Source organism: Hemicordylus capensis, chromosome 1, assembly GCF_027244095.1.
Source record: "Hemicordylus capensis ecotype Gifberg chromosome 1, rHemCap1.1.pri, whole genome shotgun sequence".
Lineage (NCBI taxonomy): Eukaryota > Metazoa > Chordata > Lepidosauria > Squamata > Cordylidae > Hemicordylus > Hemicordylus capensis.
In genome coordinates this window covers 160,489,178-160,515,965 of record NC_069657.1, presented here as the reverse complement: position 1 = coordinate 160,515,965, position 26,788 = coordinate 160,489,178, and the positions used below count along the sequence as shown (strand labels likewise).

Below are 26,788 nucleotides of genomic sequence, written 5' to 3'. Positions count from 1 at the left end.
ATCCATCTTCTCAGAGCCTTTCCAGCTGCCCTGCTTGCCCTTAAGAGGTTTCTAAAAAGTTGTGTGAAGCATCCAGTGACTTTACCGTCTCTTATTATTCAGATCATGTTCATGGGAACTCCTCTACAGGCTGTATGCACTGGCAAAGAGTAGTTTCCAGCAGCAGGCCTGTGGATCCCTGCCAACAGAATTGTCTTATTTCTCCATGATCTCCACCAGATGGCGCAAAGGAGACAGAAAACAACTAGCACACTGCCCCTCCTCAAAGAGAAATAAGCAAGACAGTATTAATAGTACAAAAGGCAGGGAGGCTTTTGTTCTTTTCCATAGGGACCTTGGAAAGATGGAGGGAGAGAGTAAACATGCTTGCCTTTTCTAGGGTGGCCTCAGTGGCTCACAGCAGTGGCAGGATTGTCTAACTAGCAGCACAGCTTTCAGGAAATGTGATAGGCAAACTCAGAAGAACCACAGGAGCAATTAAAGCATATTTTCAATTGTTTATTATTTTTGATCAAATTGGAAATCACAAAAAACCCTTGTGAAGACACAATGTCTAAATCACCCTCACCTCACAGAATCAGCACACAATTATGCACTTGTAAAAGCTAGTTCTAGGAATGCTGTATTGTCTTACACCACTGACCAGCTAAACAAATAGTTTGAAAAAGCATGACCTGCTTCTATAGATTTCTAAAAAATTATACTTTTTTCCTGCATTTCACACACACAGACAAGCCTTTGGAACGTAAACAAGTATTGTTGCATGATGTTTCTTCATATCAAAAATATCAATGCCTCTGTCAAACTTACAATCAAACGGAATGCTTAGCAAATACGCAGTTCATATGGTCAGATCATAAATTAAGAAGTAAGACTGTATACCTGCACTATACCCCAAGGCTTACAGGAGCATTTGACAACATGGATGCGAACACGTACACAGAGACTCATTTGGTGCATGACATGTGCCGGTCACAGAGACATTTGTTTGAAATAACCCATACATTCTATAAAGATATGTAAACAGTTCAGGTACGGCAGATTTAAAAGAAAAAAGACATCACTATAGTCAGTTAAGACCTGAAATGGCCAATGCTTCTTCATTATTTCCCTATTATCCCTGAGCACCTTAAATAGAAGTCCCCAAATCTCTCTAGGAAGAAAAAGTAACTTTTTGCATGACTGTAAGGGCATATCTAGTCACCCTCCCAGTTTGGCACTGCCAAGCAGAACTAGGAGCCTTTGCACTCTTCTGGAGAAAAGGAAAGCCCCTATCCAGGGCTGGCTCAAAATCTCAGTGGGCCTGCCATCCCGCACCCCCTCCCCCCCGCCATGCGCTACGTAGTATCACACAACAATATGGAACATTGGGGAGGGGGAGAGACATGGTGGTTAACAGCCACTAGTTAGAACACTGTTGCTGCCATGCCAGGAATGAAACAAATCTGCATCTACCACCATGATAAGAGGAGGGGGCCAGGCCAGCTGCTGGCTGGGCCCAATCCTTCCCCAGGGAGCCAAGGCAAGCATCAACAGTGCCCTTCCCAATGATGTGCCTTGAGCATCTGCCCAAGGGTGCTTCGTGCCAGCCCCAGCCCTATCCCCATCCCTCCAGGATGCCTGTGTGATCGTAGCAACCAATCTGCAAATCAGACTGTGCACCCTTCCCTGCTCCTGCAGATGTTCCATCAGCCCATGCAGTGTGGGAGGGTGGAGCAGCACAGCCTAATAGCTGCCCCTGCACATGGGCTACAAGGATCAGAAGTGCATTTCACAAGCATACCTGGCTCCTGGAAGAAGTGCTGTACACTCACGCCCTATGGTACAAGAGGTGGCTTCGGGCAGAATCCACTGGGACTACAATGCTCTTTGTCACAATTTTCACTAATTTTGAGGAAACTTGCTCCTGCTGGATGGTGTCCTTTATGTCTTCCTTTAAGTCACCGCATGATCTCCCCCCACCCACCCAATTTTAAAAAGCCATTTCACATATAATAATATTCTTAAAAAATTAAAAATGCAGAAATTACCTTCTCAAAGGAACTCACTACCAAACCTACAGATTACAAAAAGATTGCATAGGAGTATCAATGGGCATAGGTGCATCAAATGGTGAAAAGAATTATTCCTTTGTTTTCCGTAACAGAATATGGCAACAATGGTCACTGATTTGTCTTTTAAAAATTGTATGATTCCACTTTATTTCAAAGGTGTACAAAATGGAAATGGCTATTTTTAAAAAGTCTCTATTTTTAAAAGATGTGAAATCTCAGGCATTGTATCAGTGGCCCTGAGACCATTCACAGTGCAGTGGAAATAGTTTGTTTTGAGGCAGAAGTTACAACTCATCCTTCCTCTTCCCTATCTTTTCATGGTCTCGTTCTCTGAGTGTTCGCATGAAATTGGAAAATCCAGATTCCTGGAATGAGAGAAGAAAGGAAAAGCATTGGTTGCATATTTCAGAACACAGGATTTCAAAATCTGCTCTAAAGGACAATGTATGTGCAATAGTGAAGAGGAAGGTCAAAGGAGGAGAAAAAGGAGAATGTGCACCTACATGATACAGCGTGGCCATACAGGATGCACTTGGTCACAGACTGACCCCTCCCCCTGAAGAGAAAACTCCATTTTGTGATGCTACAGTTGTTCTGGATTGGAGGTAGAGTCAGAGTAGAGGCAAGTGCCTTGTCACTTCTCTTGAATCCTAGAGGAGCGTAGGTGTGAGGCGACAGGATGCACACTTCTGTACTACCCCTCTTTCCTGGCCACAATTATTAATATTGAGAATAATATGTCTTCAATACAAAGTGTTTTCAAAGCAGTTCACTACTATCACTTCTTACTCCTAAGGGTCCCCTGTCCCCAAAGGGCTCACAAACCACTTGTGATATCCAAATACTGACTCTGTCCTCTCATATACTCTTCCTCCTAATCCCTCTGCTAGATCAGAGAGAGTGAGCGCCCTCCTACCACAGCACACAACTACCTCTGAGTTCTAAGAGTTATAATCAGGAGATGTTGCCTATTAGCTCCAAGGTGTCAAACTGCTTTTGTGAAAGCCCCTCCATGCGGTAAGACTGCGAGTTACCACATCCCCAAAATTGTTGGGAACCATTTATTTCTATGACATGGAATCCTGTGATATTGGACGTCTGTGGCAATTTGGCATAAAAGAATTGTGCCCTTAAGCGACAGCATACTGCCTCTTTGTAAGTCATCAAAACCACGAGGTCGTGCCTCCAAACTGAGAGCTGCAGCCAAGCCACACAGAAGTCCGCAAGCTTTTCCATCAATTTCAGAAGGCTTTAGATTAGCTCTGACAACTCATCCGGTCTATTTGGACACATGATGTAGTGGGAATGGAGCCACTGTTATTTTGTCTGCTGCATCTGTCAATTTTAATTCAGAATGTTACACATCACTAGTTGTGAAATTTGAGATTCTAGTAAACACTCAAAGAACTAGCTTTTGATTAGCAATGTACCTGCTATTACAAGTGTTATCTGAAATGTATTATCCAGCCCAGTGAAGCTGTGTGTGATGTTTCTTTCTCCACTTTAACAAAATATCTAACACTCAAGCAACTGCTGGGAAGGATACGCCTACAATTAAAACGAGCATTTCAAACTCCTCTGATTTGCTGGCACAAAGGTTGTAACTTGGACATGTATAAGAGAACCTTATTACTCACGAGGGTTCCGTTCCTCGCCTACCACCGCAAGTTATGAAACTGAGAAACAAGGCATTATTCCTATGGGGAAAGGGGGGTTAGGTTCCAAAATGCACACAAAAGTTGTTAAAATGCATGCACACACAAAAATTGTAGTGTGCTCCATGGGGCTCCTTATGCCCAGCAATGCCCCCCCCCCAACTGCAAAATGCCCCCAAACTGAAAAAAATTGCTTGAAAAAGCTAGTTTTACTATGAAAAGAAGTGAAAAACTGGAGACAAATGGCAAAAGCAGAAAAAAGCACTCTATCTTGCTCCTTGTGCCCTTCTTGTGTCCAGCAATGCCCCTCAGAACCTATTCCCCCCCACTAAGAATCCTCCCCACTCCAAGCCCCAGTGATTTAAATGACACATCTCAACTGCCCTTCTCTACCACATTCTACCCTCCCTCTTGCCTCAGCATTCTATGGCCTGAACCATTCCCCCCTCTAATCCAGAAACAACCCCAACAACACAGACCACTGCATCTTGTTTTCTTCAGAGTCCTACTACATTGAACTGGTGCCCTGTCTTTGCTTGCTGCAGGGTAGACAGAGAGGCCAGGATCCAAAGAAACATGCAACTTGTTCTGTGTGGGAAAGGGGAGGAGGGCTAGGCTTGTGTTTCTTGAACAGCATCCACCTCAGCAAACTACTTTTTGGAAGTTCAAAAGAAGATTGCTATGGAGAATGTATTTAAGAGAATGTCTTCTTCGTTATGTGCCCTACTGCCCATTGAGATCACTTGAGGAGCTCCGTCTCCAGTTACCACCAGTTCGTCTGGTGGTCACACGGAGATGGGCCTTCTCGATTGCGGAATGTGCTCCCTGCTGAGATGGTGCTCCCCATCTCTGACTATTTTTAAAAAACATCTGAAGACCCATCTCTTCACCCAAGCTTTTTCCGCTTTTTAAATTTGCAGGTTTTAATTTTATGCTGTTTTAAATTGTTAAACTGTTTTAACCATTTATATTTGTTTTAATTGTTTTTATGTCATTGTTAACTGCCCAGAGATGAAAATTTGGGCGGTATATAAGATAAATAAATACATAGCTAGCAGGTAGGATCTGTGGTTCAAAGACACCAAGGGGGAAAAAAAAATCTCAGGGGCCATAACCAAGCCCTGGGATATGTGCCTAAAGTGGCTCTTTGGATCCTCACCAGATAGTTTAGTCCAAATCTCAATGAGACCTCCCAGGGAACTGTGTACAGGGAAGCCCAATCTACTACTTTTTAAGTAGTAGATTAAAAAAAGATTGTATCTTATGTATAATATATGTTAACCCCTGCTAATTGGGCAAATATGTTTTGAGTGGCAGCTCTCTCAGGGAGATCGCTACTGTCCCTCTTCATCCCAGTGTAACATCTTCTCCAGTGGCTGTTTGCTGGTGTCTCCCTTTGTGCCTGCGGGGCCTCTGTTTTGATTGGGAGCCATCTTTTAATTTCATTTTCCTTCTGCTATGTAAATCACTTTAAGGACTTGCTTGTTTAAAGAAGGTAGCACATAAATATTCTTACTATATTAATGATGACAATGACAATGTATGGATGTGAGAATAATAAAACAATGGCTTGCTGATGCACTGAAGTAGTCCTGTGAAGAGCGCTAACACTATTTAATGTAAGCTGATGTTAAAATTTAATGTAAGTTGAAGTTAAAGAAATGCTTGCCTTAGAAGGAAGGGGTGGTTGGGGAGGCAAGTTGCTTGCACAAATAGAAATATTTCAACCAAATCTCCTATTTCCCAGTGACTGCTTGGCAGTGATTTTCTCTTTTGAAAACATCTATTTCAGCTGAGTAGAGGGAGACAGCCCCTCATTAGTAATTGAAAGAACCAAGATTGAGAGGCACTATGAGGTAATTCAGATGTTAAGCAATGAAAAGGGACAGTTGTACAATAGCACAACCAGCCAGGTTCTTTCTTGCCCCCAGTGTGATTTTGAAAAAGCATATGCACTCTTGGCTATCTTCATCAGCCAAACAAAGTGGATCTATCATGTTCATAAATCCTTTCATTTTTATAGATGTGGAGATTGAAACTCAGTTTGCTGGTATTTATATTTAGGCTGATAAAGCCTCACTCTAAAAACAAAGACACACAACGCTGTATCCGTGGCACACGTGTGCAGTCTGGTGTAGTTCATTAGGATCTAATTGTGGAGGCATTCCAGCAGAATACCCACATGAACAATCTGCAATAAGACTGAATGAAAACCCTCAGTATCTTACCATATGCCATCTCTTTCTAAATGTCTATGATTTTTGTGTACCAGCAGCAATGACCTTCCAAGTCCAACATTTCTTAAAAACAATCCCAGGATACGTTAAGAGACTGAACCATCTTCCACTTTAGGGCCCTCATCTTCTCCAGATAGCTGTTAGCTGCAAAGCAATTGCCAACCTGAAGGCTACAGGGCCTTAAACAGCTACTACAAGTAGCTGGTGAATTTTTATCTTCTCCATTCCACTAGCAAAGTGAAGTGGCAGGCCTTCTTTGTAAAAACAGCATAACGTCAATGGGAAAGAGACCCAGCGTCTCAAGTTAAGGGAAAACACTGGCCAGAATGAGGGTTGGGGTTGCTGGGTTTTTTTTTGGGGGGGTAGTATTCCGCCAACCTTATAAGACTAAATACAAAATGTTTGGTGTCCTCTGGAGGGTCACAGCACAAAATGAACAAGATAAACAGAGTCTAGTGATCATGGGTCAACTAATTTCTAAATATGCACAGGGTAAGTGAAGGTCTAAATTCCAAATGCAGATACCCAGAGATCCACTTAAAACAGTTTCCAGTCTACATTGGCTAGGACTGGATTTGGGTCAGGCAGACTTTTAATATTCTCATTTTCATAAATTCACTCAGAGAATTTTATAAATGATACACACTATATAAAGGTTGCAACATTTTCTAGCAGTCCTAGCTGACAAATGCCTTTCATGTGTGGAATAAGGTGTCAGGGTCATCTGAATTGTTTAATGAAGTCTCTTTGCAAAATGCGAAATTTCTTGTTATTAATGCTTGTGACCATACTGTTTGCAAGTGAAAGCTCTCAAAAGGAGGACATATATTTCTACCACGGTTTGTTATTTTAGACCACCACTACATACTCACCCCTCTGTCTCCATTATATTTTTCTATAAATTTCCCATAGTTGTAGTAGTTAAAGGTCGGGTAACCATCCACACCTTCCTGCTTACACAGATCATGGTTCTGTTCTTTGGCACAGTCCACTGCAGCATAGGCAATCTAAGAACAAAGAAGAAAAACAGAGTCAGCCATTGCTATAGTCCATCGTATCAGCTAAATAGAGTTCTGATGCAGTATCACAGACTCCAAGGTCTAGAAGATATTTCCAGTAACTAAGTACTGCCAGCACCAGAATGTTGAGTTCTACTTTGGGACGTGGCATAGTAACTGGCTTAAATTTCTGGGCAGGATCCACATCCGCACCCCATTAACTAGCAGAAAGGGCAACAATTCCTTGCAATGGCAACCCCTCATACTTAAAGGGGTTCCCTTCCAGAAGGCTGCTGACCTTGAAGGGCTCTCACTACAAGAGGATATCTTAAAAGCCTCCTCCATGTGAATGGAGTACCCATGTGCACTGGTTGGGTTGTTGGCTGGCCAGTCTTGGTGTCAGCCAGTTTTGACACTGACTGGGGGTATCCATGCTCACAAAGCTCACAGAAGACTCTGGAGGCCCACCTGCTGAGTGCCCACATCTCTGCAGCAGCATCACCATCACAAATTTCAGATGAGGGTTGTTATGTCACCTCCCACCCTCTCCATCCCTAAATGGCTTCCTCAAGACCTCTGGAGGAAGTCCGTTCATGGATGGGAGGGTGGGGAAAAATAACAGAGTGATTTATTCATGGGGTACTCTGCCATCACATAACGGTGTTGCTGCTCCAGCCACTTGTGGGTTGTTGTGGGCCTGAAACCACTGGGGGACAGTTGGGACAGTTACTACATGGGGACCCCACAGATGGTTTTGCTCAGGGCCCAACCCTAATCCTGGCCCAAATTTCTAGGTTCTGGGATGACTCTGGTGTTTTACCAGCATTGTACACACAACAAAGTAGGTCTAGATTTACATTAGACAGGGTTCAGTATTTTCAGGCTTTAAATATAATTTAATAAACAAAGTGCAAAAACATGCCATGCCAATAAGGGACTGAAATTTAGCATCATCTTTTGTCTACCATAAGAGCGATTTGTCTACCATAAGAGCGAAAGTTTGCCTCTGCTCATCTATTTTGCCCAGAGGATATAACCATTTCACATTATGCATGTGCCCACACCAAGGTATTGTGCCAAACCATGAAATAAAGATGAGAATGAGTTCAGTAGCCCCTTAAAAGATCAATTTATTGTAGCATGAACCTGTACACAAACATGCTGACTTCACCAGTTCTTATTAGTTATTAATGGATACTATGTTTGAAGGTTCTTTATTCCATATATCTTATATGGTAGGCAAGCAAACAACTTGGAAGATTATCATAACAGGAAAAGTCACTGTGTTCATTAAAAGGATTCTTGTTGCTTAAATTAAATAGGTTATAGAGGAGACTTTTCACTGAATTTGACAGAGCAACTACAGAATTGCGGTAAAAGTAAAGTGTGCTGTTGAGTCGGTGTCAACTCCTGGCAACTACAGACCCCTAATAAATTACAAAGCACCTTATCTATTAATTTCTTACATCTGGATTCTACTTTTCTTCCAATGAGCTCAGAGTAGCATCTATGAGGCAATTCTGTTTTCTCCTCACCACAGCCATGTGAACATAGGAACACAGGAAGCTGTCAGACTTCCATTGGTCCATCTAGCTCAGTATTGTCTACACCAGGGATTCTTAACATTGGGTCCCCAGATGTTATTGGACTTTAACTCCCATAATCCCCAGCCCCCGTGGCTTTTAGTTGGGGATCATGGGAGTTGAAGTCCAACATCATCTGGGGACCCAAGGATTAAAACCCCTGGTCTACACAGACTGGCAACAACTTTTCCAAAGTTGCAGGCAGGAGTCTCTCTCAGCCCTATCTTGGAGATGCCAGGGAGGAAACCTGGAACCTTCTGCATGTAGGCATGCAGGTGTTCTTCCCAGAGAATCCCCATTTCCTAAGGGGAATTGTGACATTGTGACTTGCCACTCAGAAAACTTTATGGCTAAGTAGAAATTTGACTCCAGGTTTCCTCAGTCCAGGTCCAATACTTATCATGTTTGCCTTACAAGCCTTATTACTCCCAATTTATCAATGGAGGAGTGAGGCCAGAGACTGAGCTGAGATGGAGAAACTTCACCGCATAGGCCAGAACACAAGAACAAGAAGTCTGATTTCAAAGCATGGATTTAATTTGTACTTGCTTAATGCAGGTTCAAACTACTCGGGAGCTGAGCCGAGCCAAAGGCCTAATACACAAGTATTAGGCTCTAGAGCCATCATGGTACAGTGGCTAAGCACATGAGCAAATCTCACCTCAGCCACATGAACTCACTACTTAGCCTTAGGCAAGATACTGTTCTGGTAGTCTAAAATAGGGGTATAATACTGGTATATTATTATTTTTACATGTTATATCCCACTCTTCCTCCAAGGAGCCCAGAGCGGTGTATTAAATACTTAAGTTTCTCCTCACAACAACCCTGTGAAGTAGAGGTTAGGCTGAGAGAGAAATGACTGGCCCAGAGTCACCCAGCAAGTCTCATGGCTGAATGGGGATTTGAACCCAGGTCTCCCTGATCCTAGTCCAGCACTCTAACCACTACACCACATCTGGCTCTCCAGAGTATATATCTAGAGTTGGTGCACGGATTGTCAAGAAAATGTGAAGTCCTCTGAACATTTGAAATGCAGTATATAAATGGTACATATTATAGGCTTCCTTGACATACCTCATTTATAACCAGCACTTTATGACTCGAGGAAAGGGAGATAGCTATTAAATCCTATTATTTACCCTGCCCTGTGTAATCCTCAAGGCTCCTTTACTGATTTTTCTCCAACGCCCATTCACATTTTGCACTGCGATACCACTTCCTCAGACTGCATTGCTATTGCCTCCCTACACCTGCTAGGCTCATTCCTTGAGAAAAGTCATTTGCCGTTTTAATACCGCTTAAATACAGAAATGGGTGCTTTCTATTTTAATTTTATTGTGACTGCTGGCTAGAATCTATTGGATGGAAATTTAATGCCATTTAAAATTTAAGATTACTATTACGCTGCTTCTTTTAAAACAATTCTCTCATAATATCCTTATCTTGCCTTCCGGGCTGTCATTGAGCCGCAGTCTCATAATTAAATGTCATTTAATATTCCACTATGACCTCTAGCTTCCTGACGACACACAGTAAAAGTTACACATACATATACAGCAGCACTCCCACCAGCTATTAACAGGACTAGACAAGGAATTCCCCTTTGATTCCGTTTGTTCACTCCTCCTTGAATTGTTGCCACCTCCTACAAGCTGCTCTGTGGAAGAGAGGCCTCTCTCGTTTTAGAGCCTCCTACTGCTGGGAAGCGAGCAAGTGCTGCTTCCCTGTCAATATAAGATCACCTGTCGAGTTATGCAGGCAACTATACAATCAATGATATTTTCCTGCTTGGGCAATAATAACTCACCACCCCTCAAAGGCTGTAGATATCATAGGAACAAAGGAACATAGGAAACTGCCATATACTGAGTCAGACCATTGGTCTATCTAGCTCAGTATTGTCTTCACAGACTGGCAGCAGCTTCTCCAAGGTTGCAAGCAGGAATCTCTCTCAGCCCTATCTTGGAGAAGCCAGGGAGGGAACTTGAAACCTTCTGCTCTTTCCAGTGCTCACACTTCTAGTCCCCCATTCATATGCCACCAGGGCAGACCCTGCTTAGCTATGGGGACAAGTCATGCTTTCTACCATAAGACCAGCTCTCCTCCAACTGGCACAGGACAGTTAAGTAAAGTTATTCCACTTGGAGTAGTCATAAAATTCCACACGATCTAGATTTCCCCAGGGTCTCAAAATAGAAATTGTCTGAAAATAGCTGGGTGACTCATTAGAACGGAGACTTCCTAAGTACCAAATGCTCTATTTCCACGGTGCATCATGTTAGTACTGCATGGAGGTAGACACTTGCAGTGTGGCTATCTCTGTGCAGAGTGGCTGTCTCCGCATGCTCCCAGTGCAGGGAAGCAGTTCTGTACTGCCCCAATGATGGCTGGGACGGCATACAGGGTGCGGCAGGAGGTGTGCTGGGCGAGTCTTTCCAAGCACTTCCTCACTGGATGTGCACAGTAGTACATGGAAATGACCACACGGCAAGCAGCCACCCCCACATAAGAACAGCCCTGCTGGATCAGGCCCAAGAAAGCCCATCTAGCCCAGCATCCTGTTTCACACAGTGGCCCGCCAGATGCTGCTGGAAGATTAGAGGCAGGAGTTGAGGGCATGCTCTCTCTCCTGCTGTTACTCCCCTGCAACTGGTATTCAGAGGCATCCTGCCTTTGAGACTGGAGGTGGCCTATAGCCCTCCGACTAGTAGCCATTGATAGACCTCTCCTCCATGAAGTTATCCAAGCCCCTCTTAAAGCTGTCCAGGTTATTGGAAGTCACCACATCTCGTGGCAGAGAATTTTACAAGTTGATTGTGCGTTGTGCGAAAAAGTACTTCCTTTTGTTGGTCTTAAATTTCCTGGCAATCAATTTCATGGGATGAAATTGTACCGATGTATAATTGTACATGAGGTACCGATACAAGCGTGCAGATGGCTTGGCTTTGGCGTCACTGAACCACAGCACTACTGTGCAGTCCTTGAGCCAATGCAAGAAGCTGCAAGGCTTCTTGGGGATGAAATCCATACAGTCACCCCACATGATCTGAAGAGCAAGGCTCAAGGAAGCTCCTTAATCCAACTGAGCAAAACTTCACCCAACGTCCTTTTGTATACGTTCTGTAGACAGTGCTCCAACCCATCTCATAATCCTGCCAAAGGCATTATCACTTAAATACTCTCCATAATAAACTTGTCCATAATTTTCTGCATAACTGTATATGGAATCTATCCTTGTTATTACTTCCTCTCTATGTACACATTTCCTTCCTTTTCAATCACTTTCCAAGCACACTCTACTTCTGGAGAACTGAGAGCAGCAGCATGCTTCTGAAAAGGACTGGTTTGGAAATACTTCCCCAGCTCATGTGATCATCACATGAGAAGGGGGGGCCATTATTCCAAACAGTTGCTCTACATGCACTCCAAAGACTATTACTCCCAATACTATTAATTGGGAATGTCTTGGGATATCCGTGGAGGACATCACAATGGGTGCACATTTGCCATATTACCTTGGAAGTGGGGCCAGGGAAATATAATCAGAACTGGCCCAAAGAGAAAGTGTCTCCAAAGCCTAGTTCTTGCTGTAGTGTTAAACCTGTGTTTGGACACATCAGATTGCAGGTAGAATCTGCAACATTTATTCCCCCCCCCGCTTCAACAACACTTCCTCTTTACTTTCTTCCCTTCCTTGTGTCTTCCTCCAAGTTGCACTTGCTTTTGAAATGTTAAACAATATGCAACACTGAACAGTTACTTTAGTTCTTTAATAATTTTTAATTATTAATGTAATACAATTTTAAATGTTGCCTGTTGTTGTACACTACCCAGAGTTTTCGGAGTGGGTGGTATATTAAATATCACAACAAACAAACAAACAAACAGAGACAGACACACTTTATTTTTTCTTCTTCTGTTTTTAATCCACATCAGATTCCAGACTTGAAGGGGAAACTGACTTCTGGATTGTGTGTGAGTGTGTGTGTGTGCGCGCTTGCGCTGGGGATGAAAGTGAGCTTAGTCGCTCCTCGTACTCTCCAACCTGACCCCCACCCCTTTTGCCTCATTGGTGGGACAAGGCAACAACCACAACAAGTTGTAATCAACAAACTGCAAAAACAGAAAACAAAAGCAAAACATTTATACATTAAAAGCCACATGCCAGGGAGAAGTCTGGGTTAAAAGTTTTCTATGTGCAGACATTTCTTTGTATGGAGAACCATTCCCTCATGTGAAACCCACCCACCGTGCTACAATCCTGGTTTACCACCTCAGTGAGAACTGGGCCTTAGAAACAACTTCTCTTTCAGAAGCACCTCCCCCAGAGGAAGCAGCCTGGAGTAGAGAGAAATGGAGCCTGTCACTAGGAGGACTAGGCCTGGGAATACCCGGGGAGGACTGTCCTGGGTTGACAGTTAGATGCCTGAACTATGGTTACACTGTCAGCGGGATCAGAGAGTTTAAAAAACTCATATCGTGTCAATACTAATAGCACTACCATCAGTGGCAGAGCAATCTCTAGAAAGCAAGCCATGTACTTCCATTGGCAGAAGGGCTTAAAGCCACCAAATATCATTGGAGGGTCTCTCTTAATGCCCGTGGTACATCTGAAGGCTTAAGCCAAGTTGTTTACACAAGGAAGAGAAGATGTTATTGCTCAAACAGAGTTTGTTTAAACAAGTGCCCATGGGCTCAAAAGCAACCAGCAATTACCACTACTCTTAAATAGCTGCTTCTCTCAATAGAGCACCACAGGGAAGACAGCTGCTTATTAATTAACACTGTGGCTTTCGACTAGAGGAACAAGATACACAGCTGGTGTGCAGTCAAGTCCTGCTTGGCCTATTGTTGATTTGAACAAAGTGTAGGCCTGGGTTTTCTATCCTTAGGGGTCAAGAAATCCCTTTATAAAGCCCAAGATTACTGTAATGAATTCACATGTTGGGACCCATTTCAGGAAAGCACTTCTAGAGTAGCCTGTCGGTATGTGTGCACTTCAGACACACGAATATCTGCCTCAGAACTCAAACACCAACTGGAGTCATAGGGGAGTGGGGGGGTTGGGGAACGCACATTAATTTTGCTCCTGTTGTTTCATACGCCACTTCAGGATGGACCCAGACAATTACATCAACCACCCACCAGCTGCTTAACGACTTTCCATGTGGAGATGCAGTCACTCGTAGCCTCCAACTATTTGGTAAATGCAGCTAGGCCACCCTCCTGCAGCAGAGAAGCGGAACAGGGCAGCGATGCTGGGTTTGCCAAATAACCAGAAGCTATAGATTAATGTCTCTTAGAGCCAACACAGGAGAAGTTTTAAGGGGATAGTGCTTGGTTGACAGTCACCTGGAATCCACTCTTGGACATTCACAGGCAACACTTTCACTTCTAATGTGAGATGCACAAACAAGAGCATGTACTAAGGCAAAAGCTAGACATGACGCAGTTATGATTTATCACAAACACATTACAATCTTAAATTCTCACAAGTAACTTTATCATAAAACCTCGCAAGAATCCCAATGCCACTACATAAAATCACGACATAATTTCCTCAAAATACTTCTGTGCTTCATTTTGTCACAATTTAATTTTTGGAAACCTGCCCTCATTTTAACTGGAGAAAGGTTTTTAAGCCATTATTTATTGAGTTTAATTTCTACACTACCCATTCCCCAGAGTTTAGAGTGGGTAACAAAAATAAAATAGAATACTATAAAAACAATATCCCCAATTAAATTTAAATTACCAGATGCTTGATTAAATGTGGCTGTTGAATGCCAGTCCAAAAGAGGAAACAGCTTTTCTGGAAAATACTTTGACAAATGCATAGAAAAAGGAAATTCTTGGTGTGTCCTTGGCCTCAGAGCGCTTCATGGCAGCCCAGCATTCCTACAGTTCTATAGTCCTACAGCTTCTTGGTTTTTTACCTTGCCCTAAATTGATAAAATGTCACCTTAAGTGGCACAGCGGGGAAATGCTTGACTAACAAGCAGAAGGTTGCCAGTTTGAATTCCCACTGGTACTATATCGGGCAGCAGTGACATAAGAAGATGCTGAAAAGCATAATCTCAAATTGCATGGGAGGAGACAATGGTAAACCCCTCCTATATTCTACCAAAAGAAAACCACAGGGCTCTGTGGGCGCCAGGAGTCGAAACTGATTGTCAAGGATTGTTGAAATTGTCAAGGAAGTCCAACACAGATGAGCTGGATTTCAAAAGAGGAAACTTCTCAAAAATGAAGGGACTAGCAAAAAGGAAATTTGAAAGGCAAAGTCAGGAGGGGCAAATCACTCCAGAAAGCATGGAACCTATTTAAAACCACAGTACTACAAGCTCAGTTGGAATGTATACCAAGAAGGAGGAAAGGTACCACCAAGTTCAGGAGGATGTCAGCATGGTGAACAAGTAGTCAGGGAAGCTATCAAACTGACACTGACTTGGCACAATCTTATCTTATCTTTACCTAGGTAGGAGGGGACTCACGGAATGCAGTTTGCAAAGGACCCCCTGAAACCTAGAGCCAGCAGTGGTTTTAATGAATGCCAAGTTAGAAAAACAAGGACACACCATCAGTCAGTCTTTATTATGGTCACAGACCAGCATAAAGTATAAGGGATGATTGACTGATTGATTAAGTGCCGTCAAGTCAGTGTTGACTCTTAGTGACTACATAGATAGATTCTCTCCAGGATGATCTGTCTTCAACTTGGCCTTTAAGGTCTCCCAGTGGTGCATCCATTGCTGTCATCATCGAGTTGATCCACCTTGCTTCTGGTCATTCTCTTCTTCTTTTTCCTTCAACTTTCTCCAGCATTATGGACTTCTCAAGGGAGCTGGATCTTCACATAATGTGTCCGAAGTATGATAGTTTGAGCCTGGTCATTTGTGCCTCGAGTGAAAAATCTGGATTGATTTGTTGTATGATCCATTTGTTTGTTTTCCTGGCTGTCCATGGTATCTTCAAAAGTCTTCTCCAGCACCTACGTTCAAAAGCGCAATGCTTTCTCTGTCTTGCTTCTTCAAGGTCCAGCTTTCGCATCCAGAGTGTGTCACGGGGAAAACCATTGTCCAAACGATTTTAATCTTTGAAGCTGTAGACATGCCACGGCATCTAAATATCCTTTCCAAGGCCTTCATTGAAACCCTACCAAGTGCTAGTCTGCGGCATATTTCTTGACTGCTGGATCCTTTACTGTTGACGGTTGATCCTAAAAGGCGGAAGCTATTCACCACTTCAGTGTCTTCATTATCAATTCTGAGACTGGTTGCTGTACCCGTTGTCATTAGTTTAGTCTTCTTGACATTTCGTCGTAGTTCCATTTTTTCACTGTGCTCCTTTGCTCCTTGACTTTCATTACTAGAGCTTGCAGATCATCCGCATTCTCAGCTGAGTGGTGTCATCAGCGTAGCACAGGTTACTGATGTTTCTTCCTCTAACTTTAAAGCCATGCTCATCTTCTTCCAATCCAGCTTCTCTCAGTATATGTTCAGCATATAAACTGAATAAAGAAGGAGAAAGTACAAAGCCTTGTCTATCTCCTTTGCTGATCTGGAACCAGTCTGCTTCACCATGTTCTGTCTGGACTGTGGTTTCCTGTCCTGTGTATAGGTTTCTCATGAGAACATTGTGATGTTCTGGGATGCCCATTTTCCTAAGGATATTCCACAACTTGACATGGTTGATGCAATCAAAGGCTTTTCTGTAGTCAATAAAGCACATATTGACTTCTTTCTGGTATTCTTTGGCTTTCTCAATTATCCAGCATGCATCAGCAATGATGTCTCTTGTTCCTCAGCCTTTTCTGAAACCAGCTTGAACATCTGGCATTTCCCTTTCCACATAGGGCTCTAATCTGCATTGGATGATCCTGAGCATTATTTTGCTAGCATGTGAAATTAAGGATATTGTACGATGGTTTGCACAATCTGTTTCGTCTCCTTTCTTTGGTATGTGTATGTAGACTGACATCTACATACACATACCATCTTCCAATCTGTTGGCCACTGTGTCGTTCTCCAAATTTGCTGGCATAGTTTGGTTAGAGCCTTGACTGATTCTTCTTCTGTTGCCTGCCATATTTCTGTAGCTATTCCATCAATTCCTATAGCCTTCCGACTTGGTAATGACCGGAGTGCTGATCTAACTTCATCTTCTAGTACTAGAGATTCTTACAAGTAGGGAATATCTTCTAGAGTATCTTGGATGTTGACGACCCTCCTGTACAGATTTTCAGTATACTACTTCCGTCTCTGTTTGATCTTCTCTGAATCAATTACTATCTGTCCTTTCGCATCCCTTAACATACCAGTCCGAAGTTGGAACTTCCCTCTGAGTTCAGAGATCTTTCAGAGGACTTGCCTTGTTCTTCTGTGTCTATTTCCATCCTCAAGGTCTTTACAGATGTCATTGTAGTATTGCTCCTTGTTTCTTCTAACAGCTTTCTGAAATTCCCTATTAAGTTCCTTCCTGAGGTCTTTAGCTTTCTTGACTTTCTTTGGTATGTGTATGTAGACTGACATCTACATACACATACCATCTTCCAGCCAACTTCTCTCCTCTTCTGGACAATTTCCACCGTCTGTTCTAACATCCATTTTGTTTTCTTCTGTTTTTTGGTCTTTGGCAGTCTCTTTTCACATTCCTCCTTAACAACTTCTTTGACTTCATTCCACAGTTCCTCTGGTTCCCTATCAATGAGGTTCAGAACTTCAAAGCGTTTCCTGACAATCTCCTTGAAAATGGTGGGTACATTCTCAAGATCATATCGTGGAAGCTGGATAGCTTTGTTTTTCCGCTTTAGCTTGACTTGGAATTTGCACATGAGCAGTTCATGATCGGTTCCACAATCGGCCCCTGGCCATGTCTTTGCTGTTTTAATTGAGCTCTTCCACCTCCTTGCACCAATAATGTAATCAATTTGATTTCTGTCTATTCCATCTGGTGATGTCCATGTGTACAGTTGTTTGAAGAATGTGTCAGCAATGAAGAGATCATTGGTTTGGCAGAAACTAATAAGTCGTTCTCCTGCTTTGTTTCTGTTTCCTAAGCCATATAGGCCAACTGTGTTTTCCTCCTTACCTTTTTCAGCTTTGGCATTCCAGTCTCCAACCACCATCTTGCTTGCATGTTCTCTCAGTTTCAGACTCAACTTAAGCATACAACATGAGCATACAACTCATCAATGTCTTCTTATTCTGCATCAGTTGTTGGAGCATAGACTTGAAGAACTGTCATGTTAAAAAGATGATTACATATAACATATTAAAAGTAAAGCTAGATATTAAAAGCCTAGGGGTTCACAATACAAGCTTATAATGAAAGACCATGATAACAGACCATAGAAGTAGAAGTAAAATTAAAAATAAAACTATGGCAACAGAACAAGACCGCAAACTAAATGACCCTTAATGACCGAGATCTAAGAATTGCAGTTAACAGTAGTTAATAATGGTTAAAAAATGGGTATAAATATTTGTAAAGGCATCAGAAAAAACATCATTTTAAAAGGCATAACATAGAGAAGCAACAATGCATTAAAAAGTTGTATGAAAAACATGGAGGCACGTACCCACAAGGTGGGTAAAATTTTTTATAAAAGGCATAATAAAAACATTTTTTTAAAAGGGATAAAAGAGAGAAGCAAGAATGCATTAAAAGGTTATATGCAAAACGTGGAGACACATAAAATCATACAAGGGCAACTACAGATATAGTTAAGAGTGTTATGAATTTGTTCTTGTGGTAGCAAGCATGACTTGTCCCCATAGCTAAGCAGGGTCTGCCCTGGTTGCATCTGAGCAGAAGGTTCCAAGTTCCCTTCCTGGCTTCTCCAAGATAGGGCTGAGAGAGATTCCTGCCTGCAACCTTGGAGAAGCTGCTGCCAGTCTGTGAAGACAATAGTGAGCTAGATAGACCAATGGTCTGACTCAGTATATGGCAGTTTCCTATGTTCCTAAAGTAAAGTAAAGTGTGCTGTCAAGTCGATTTCTACTCCTGGCGCCTACAAAGCCCTGTGTTTTGTTTTTTTTGTAGAATACCGGAGGTGTTTCCCATTGGCTCCTCCCACACATTATAAAATGATGCCTTTCAGCATCTTCCTATATCACTGCTGCCCAAAATAATCCACTGTTGCCAGAACCTGAGGGGTATACTTGTATGAAACAAAAGCTATAACCCAGAATTTGGCTTTTAAAAAGTCAAATCTGGCCTGTGGGGAGTCAAACCTTCCCAAAATGGCTCAGACCAGGTTTGTGCCATGCTAACTCCTAAAATGGCCTCCGCACATGCTTGGAGACCGACTGAGCAGTAGGGGTGAGGCAGCATGCCCACAGGATGCCAGGTTGGGTGCCTCTGCCCACTGAGCATTTTGGGTACAGGAGGCAGGTATGTTTGCTGCTGTTTAAAGTGATATTTTCCTACTTTCATCGTCCTCCTGGAGCAGCACTCACTGACCACTAATGCTTTACAATGTAGCAACTGTAGGGAGGGGATTTGAAGTGGGACCATGGCATGGAGGAGGGGGCATTTAACTCTTTGCTGCCACCATGGTACTGATCTGGATTAGTAACAATGGCACATAGGAAGCTGTCTTATACCAAGTCAGGCCATTGGTCTATCTAGCTCAGTACTGTCTACACTGCTAGCAGACGCTCTCCAAGATTTCAGGCAAGAGATTTCAGGCATTTTCTCTGACAATTTTTAAAAAGCATTTTTAAAAAACCCCTCTTCACCTCTTCATTTAAAAACCCACCTCTTCACCCAAGCTTTTCCAGCTTTTTAAATGTTTAGTTATTATTATTTTTTTTAAATTTTCTAAATTGTTTTAAGTTTTTGTGTATGTTTTTAACTTGATTTTATGTTATTGTTAACTGCGCCCAGAGACAAAAGTTTGGGGCGGTGTACAAATATGACAAACAATCAAACAAACACACACATAAAAAGAGTCTTTCTCTGCCCTATCTAGAGATGACAGGGATTGAACCTGGGACATTCTACATGTAAAGCAGATGCTCTACCAGTGAGCTACATACCCTAGAAGGAAGCTCCCACTGGTACCAACAGAAGCTTCCTTCCAAGGCTAAATCACAGTCACGGGGCAAGGGCAGGGGCAGTCCAGATCAGGATTATGACTGGGATAAAGATTTGAAGTTCCCTTCCTCTGGTCCCCCATGGCTGCTATTAAACTAAAATTAAGCATGTCAGGTCTAATGATGTGTTAACATAATGCACAGTTTGGTCCATAATGCACAACAGGCAATGCTGAAATATCTCTAGCCTCACATCAAAGGAAGAACACAGTATTCCAAGCCAACCAGCTCCTAGTTATCTGTATGTGACCTCTGCGAATTGAAGCAAAGGCATGTGCCCTGCCATCTCTCTCTCTGCTAATTATCAGGCACTAATCAATAATAACAAAGTGGAACAAAAATAGTGGGTTGAAAAAATAGTGGTACAAACAGATGGTTTGGTTATTTCAGTAGTGTATGTTTCCACTGCTATTCATCCCATGGGATACATATTGAATACATATCAAAAATCTACTATGTCCCAAAAGACCACTGGAAAGAGGGAACTGGCTGCAAACAAATGCACATTTGTTTGCCTCCAAGGCAGCCAAATGTCAGCACTATTTTCACCCAGATAGTTTTCCTTGGATTAAAGTTCCAGTGCTATGAGTGAAGGACATTTCCCTAATAGTTCTATTGCCTTGATTGAGCATAAATGATCAACGAAGCATTACAAAAGAAGTCACCATAAATAGATCACTGAGTTTTCTAAAAGGTTCAAGGAGCAAACTGGATGTGGGGTTTTTTCAAGCATCAAGATTTATTTAGGAAATGTATCATGAAAAACATCTCTAAATATAAAGTGCTAAGGTGATGCATGGCATGTGCATGTGTGGCATGCTGGAGGTGCCTGGAGTGCCTGTGCATGCGCAGAGAGTGCTGGAATGGGCAAAAATGGCCCAATCTGTCATTTGGGAGGAAGGCAGTCCTGAGGATGGAACTCTCGCTGCCATCTCCACTGTCATCCTGCCGCACAGCAGCGATTTTAGAAGATATTATTAAAAAAAGATTTAACTTTTTACTGAGCAATAAAGTACTAGCATGCAGGTAAAGCTAGTAGAAACAATAATTATGTAAACACAACATAAAACAATAGCAGAAATATCATATAAACCATATTAACACACCAAAAGTATTTCATAATGTAAAAGGTCTAAGCCAAATAATTGCTTTGCATCGAGCACCAAAAAAAATGTAAGATGTTCTAGAGTCAGGGTACCACAATTGAAAAGACCTTCCATATCAATAATGGGCCACCAACTGTCTCAGTTCAAAAGGGCACACGAGAGCAGTCTTAATAGCTGGATAAGTTGGTGTAAGAGGAAGCTGTCCTTAAGGTACCTTAGTCCCAATTTTTAAGGTCAAAACCAGCAACTTAAATTGGACCCAGAAATGGCCAGAGAGCCAGTGCATCTTTTTAAAGAAAGGGAAGATGTGTTCTATATGTCTAACCCCAGTTAGTAAATTAGCAGCCGTATTTTATGCTACTGCAGTTCCTGAACTGCCTTCAATGAATTAACAATGACCATTGCTCTTATTTATGGTAGCTCCCCAGTGTCCAAAGACCACAGCAACAGTCTTAACTCCATCTACAGATACTCAGTCCAATTTCATATAGTACAAAATCAACTCAGGCTATATTGTACTAGCATGCTCTGATGAATGCAATGTCTAAAACAGAGGGTGAACAACAACAATCTTCTGCACTCTCCAGCCTGACATGTAGTGCTAACATGAGAGACTTTAATTTGAAACTCGTACATCTTAAGAATGCTTACAAATCTGTTTAATTTTATACCAATGGGTGTATTATTTCTGCCTAACGTGTCTGACAAAAAATAATCCAACTTCGGAAGAACGCAAACTTTTCAAGGCTATTACTCTGATTCACATAAGACATTTTGTGTGAGCATGGGTTTCTCTTCTTGCTTGTGGGGCAATGTTTTGCATGCAGCCTGATAGTGAAATGAATGGAAAAGAACCTGCTTATATTTAGCTCTGTAAGTGTATTGTACATACCAGAGCCACTGGATTAGAACCATCACCTATAATGTAATCTCTATAATAATCAACATGCTAGAATACACATGCCCTATTCACTCATGTACAATCTGTGTACAGTGTACGCATGGATGTATAGATATGTATGTATTCACAAGGCATGTTCACTGTTACCGTATCCATAGGCAGAACTGGGGGGGGGCAGTCAGGGCACGTGCCCTAGGCACCACTGAGGTGGGGGCGCCACGCCAGTTCCTGCCACCCACACCCCATTGCCCACCTGGCCCAGCCCCAGGGCCCCTCAGCCACTTGCCTCCAGCTCCAGCTGATCGGTGAGGCCTAGGATCGGCAAGGCTTGCAAACTGCAGAACTCTTCTCTCCCCGCCTCTCAGCTGATCAGCGGGTGGGCGGGGCTTCCAGAGAGGTCTCCGAGTAGGCCTCCCTGAAGCCTGTACTCGGCAGGCCAAGCAAGCCAGAAGGAGGAAGCAGGCAGAGTTCTCTGCAGCAGCAGCAGACCCTCTGCCCAGACCATCCAGCACAGCTTCTGCCAGGTAGGCTGTGAATTCCTTTTTGTGGTCCCCCCCACCCCTATAGGAATCTGCTTGCCATAGGGCTTTGATATGGGGGGTGGGGCGAGACTGAGAAGTCTCTGAATATTTAATTTAAAACAGACTGAAAAATGTGCTGGCTTTAAAAACAAAAACTATCTAAAAAGGCCTATAAGTGGCTTGCTTCAGGGCAGAAAATTACAAAAGCTTCTGAAACAAGTATATTTTATTTATTTTCATTCATTCATTCATAAATGCACTTCTGTTCAAGTTGTTTTGCAACCCAGAAGGTCTGAGTGAGAACTGTGAAGCATGTGTTGTGCTTTTATTTTATTTTTCTTGTGTGTGAACTGCTCCCCAATAACTTGCAGGGACTTCAGGGTAAATCTGGCCAACATGTGAATGCAGCACCTCCATTCCAGAGGAGATGTGTGTTAAAGGGCTTTAAAAGCCTTGTGTGAAAAATCTCCTGGAATCAAACTTTACTGAATTTGTTCAGAATTCTGAAAAAACAAACATAGGCTCACCCTGCATGGTTGAAAGTCTCCTTTGCTAATCTGCAGCAAGGGGGCCATTTTAATAATTAGTGTTGCTAGTGTGTTCTAGGCATTAAAAGTAGCACAAATATATAGTACTCAATGTATATCACTATATACTGTGAAGTGTGCATGTGTGTATTCAGTGAAATGTATTTGCAGGCAGCATAGTTATTTTGAAATATCAGACTTAAATCCTTGGGGGCCTGGGGTGTGTGGAGGCCCTGGAGTTTGAGGGGCTTGGGGCCCATTTTAAAATCTCACCTTGGCCCATTCCAACCTTGCTATGCCCCTGGTGGTCACTACACATGGGTTTCTGCACAACACCTGCACAGAAGAAACTTCCATGTAGAAAATGTGTCTCTTGTAAATTGACCCTGAATTTTCCATCCATGACTGGGATATCTGAGAGTTAGAGTCAATAATAAAAGAACAGCACACTGCTTGTGACAGGAAGGGGCAAATTACAATGATTTCTTAGTCTGGCAGGGGCTGGTTTTGGCCCTGGCAGAACTTGGCTGTCTGCCCCTGTTGCAAATGCCTCTGTCTAGTGTGGCAAACTAATGTATCCTCCTACCTCTTGATGTCAAAGTAAGCACTGGTGTGGTGAATGCACATATACCCCATCATGAGCCAACAGTCATCATAAGACAAAGGCTGGCAGGAATCATTCACTGCTTTATAGATACACACACCCCACCACCTTCTTCTTCCCCTATTTTGCTAGTGGCTATTTGGGCAGGTGATCCTCTAGGACAAAGTCATGTTTTTTAAAGAATGAGAGGAGACAGAAAAAATGACACTTGGAATCCTCACATAACTCCTGACTGTTGTTCTAAGTCTTTTACAGAGATGGCTCATGTTTTCAGGTTTTGATCAACAACCATGTCTAGATGGTACGGTGTTCTTTTTAACAAGGATTTCCAAATATTGTTGACTACAAGTCCCATCATTCCTGCTTGGACAGGGGCGCAATTTCAGTGCTTGCCCTAGGCGCTATTTTCCCTAGTTACACCTCTGACCGTACCCTGCATTTAAGGGTACCTAGGTTTACTTTCCCTGCTAACTGGGCAGAGGCACCTTTTACAGTGGTGATTCTCTTTATTTAGCAGGGGGAGAGTAACTGGCCCTATCCAGCCCCAGCACAGTACCTCCAGTGATTGTTGCTGGTGTCTATCTTATGTTTCTTTTTAGAATGTGAGCCCTTTGGGAACAGGGATCCATCTTATTTGTTTATTTCTCTGTGTAAACCGCCCTGAGCCATTTTTGGAAGGGAGGTATAGAAATGAATTAACAACAACAACAACACTACTTTAAAAATTAACACATGCACAGTGTAATGTCTGAATAGGAACACACACAAACACCTCTGCATGTTTTGTTTTGTTTTTAAAGCAAAGAGATTAAACTTTGTTTGAAATGAAGACTGGTTTCTTGGAACTTTAAAAAAATCACCTACATGGTGTTAGATTCAGAAAGATGTTGAGTTTCTTGCAATGTGAACAATAATCTGTCAGTTTCTCCGTGCCTTATCTGAAAGTTACAGCTAGCAAGTTTCTCCCTTAATGGGATTTGTTAGAATAAGCTGAAGAACCATTTTCAGCAGTGTTCAGATCATGATTTCTTCAAGTGAAACATATTCCAGAAGAACAGTAACATGCTGTTCTAGAGTGATTTATATACACGAGTGAGACACATCTTTGGCTCATGTTGTTAAGCTATCCAAGTGCCTCATATTATTTAATGATCTTGTCTCTAGATGATCTGTTACATCACTGACAGTGGATATAACTAGTGGTTAAAGCATTCAGTCTGTATCCCAAAAGAATGTATGTTTGTTTATCATATTTCTATACTGCCTGATATATGCGTCTCTAGGCAGTGTACAAATTAAAAACAGTGTCAAAATTCACAAACAAAACAACCTTGCAAAATGAAAACACATTAAATAGCTTTTAAAAATCCAGTTAAAAGCCTGAGAAAACAGGTATGTCTTGAGGGTCTTCCTCAAAGCAAAGAAAGAAGGAGATGCTCTTATTTCAACAGGGAGCATATTCCAAAGCCCCGGGGTAGCCACAGAGAAGGACCAGCCCCGGGTCACCACCAGATGAGCCAGTGGCAACCGTGACTGGACCTCTCCAGATGATCTCAATAGGCACAGGGTACATGACAAACAAGGCACTCTCTTAGGAACCCTGGACCCAAGCCATTAAGGGCTTTTTAGGTAATAACCAGCACTTAGTATTTCGCACGGAAACACATTGGCAGTCAGTGCAATTCTTTTAAAATTGGTGTTATATGGTCCCTTCAGAGACCAGTCTGGCTGCTGCATTCTGTACCAATTGTAGGTTCCAGACTACATACAAAGGCAGCCCCACATACAGTGCATGACAGTAGTCAAGCCTGGAGTTTACCAGGATATGTACTACTGTTTTAAGGTCACTAATCTCCAAGAATGGATATAGCTGACATATCAGCTGAAGCTGATAAAAAGCATTCCTGGCCACTGCCTCAACCTGAGAAACCAGAATGAGTTTGGGATCCAGGAGCACTCCCAAGCAACATACCTGATCTTTCGGGGGAGTGTAACCCCATCCAGAACAGGCAGACCTAAACCATCTCTCAGGACCCGACCCCCCACAGTAGGTATCTCAGGGTCGCCTAATGACACTGACTGACAGAAGATTCGTGAAAGTACTACTTCCTACAATGCAGGCTGCTGATGTGGGCCTTGCACATCATGCTGAGGCAGGCCGGAGAGAGCAGCGAAAGTACCCCCAGTGACTCCCCTAGCCACCCCTTCCCTTTTTAATGAGAGGAGATCAAGTTTTGTGGTATCAAGCACGAAGGGTCCCCTTTGCTAAGTAGGGCCCACCATCGTTCGCCTTTGAATGGGCGATTACATGCGAGCCCTATAAGAGATTCCCCTGAGAGGATGGGGCCACTCTGAGAAGAGCACCTGTATGCTTGCATGTAGAAGATTCCAGGTTCCCTCCCTGGCATCTCCAAGATAGGCTCGAGAGAGAACCCTGACAGTAACCCTGGAAAAGCCACTGCCCGTCTGTGTAGACAATACTGAGCTAGATGGACCAATGGCCTGACTCAGTATAAGGCAGCTTCCTATGTACCTAATGGGATACATTACCACAAGCTGAGGTGATAACCACTAGCCTACATTCTCTATTCACTCTAGACATTCTCTATTGGCATGGCTGGTGCTGTTCCCATGCTGCTCAGAGAATATTTCAAGTCTACCTACAATGGGCTGCTACTATAATGTAAGAACCACACCGAAGATGGACCTCCCAAGGGGCCTGGGCATTACCTGCATGCTTGCTATTTGCAGCCCACATGGGCAGTATATTTTAGGGTTTTTAAAAACTCATGTAGTTGTAGAAGAAGACGACAATGCTGGCAAGAGAACATCTTTTTTCTTTTTTTTTTTAAGGATCTTGAATCACATCTAAGAAATTCAGAGAGAATAGGTCTAACAGCAGCTATTGGGTATGGAACCTGAATGGAATCCCCATGTTCTGAGGAAGTATAGCTCTGAGTAACAGAAGATAGGGATAAAGAGCAGTTGTAGACCATGCCTTCATGGTCTGCCTATGGGATTTGCAGAGGCCAGCCATTACTGAAAACAGAATGCCAGACTAGATTACCTTTGGACTGATCCAGTGGGGTGGTTCTTATAAAGCAATTTTACTTGCGTGGACTGGCAAAGCCACCAATGCATTCACCACAAAATCATGGTAAAGCAAGTCTCAATTTCTCTTGTGTGGGATGACTTTGCAGTGTATACTACAAGCAGGGACCCAGGACAACCTCAGGGGGGAAACGGTCAACTGAAGGGCTGTTCTGGGATCCCATTTCTCAGAACGATGTCAGTATGCACATAGGGTGAGGTGTGGAGAAAAGGAAAGGAGGAGCAAACTAGAAAGTCTGTTATAGTTAACCTTAACCGAGACCTCCAGGTCCCCATGTACTAGCATCTAGTATAGCACCACATTAAAAATCAGAATTGGATGGTGGCCTAGAGTCTAATGGGGCTGTGTGCAATTTCAGAAGTGCAGCAGTATGCTATATAAAAGGGCA

General features: G+C 42.7%; 1 protein-coding gene across 4 annotated transcripts in view; it reads right to left on the bottom strand.

The window, feature by feature from the left end:
• Nucleotides 1-477: 477 nt before the first annotated feature.
• The window catches only part of PDIA5 (protein disulfide isomerase family A member 5), a 249,934-nt gene continuing 223,623 nt past the window's right edge, over nt 478-26,788 (bottom strand). For all 4 annotated transcript variants that reach the window (XR_008313477.1, XM_053284904.1, XM_053284903.1 and 1 more), the window contains 2 exons: nt 6,819-6,953; nt 478-2,419 (listed from right to left, as the gene is read on the bottom strand). Coding sequence is in view for 3 of the 4 variants with exons in the window: in XM_053284904.1 (XP_053140879.1) it covers nt 2,339-2,419; nt 6,819-6,953 (216 nt within the window). In the remaining variant the exon portion in view is untranslated. The remainder of the gene's footprint in view (nt 2,420-6,818; nt 6,954-26,788) is intronic.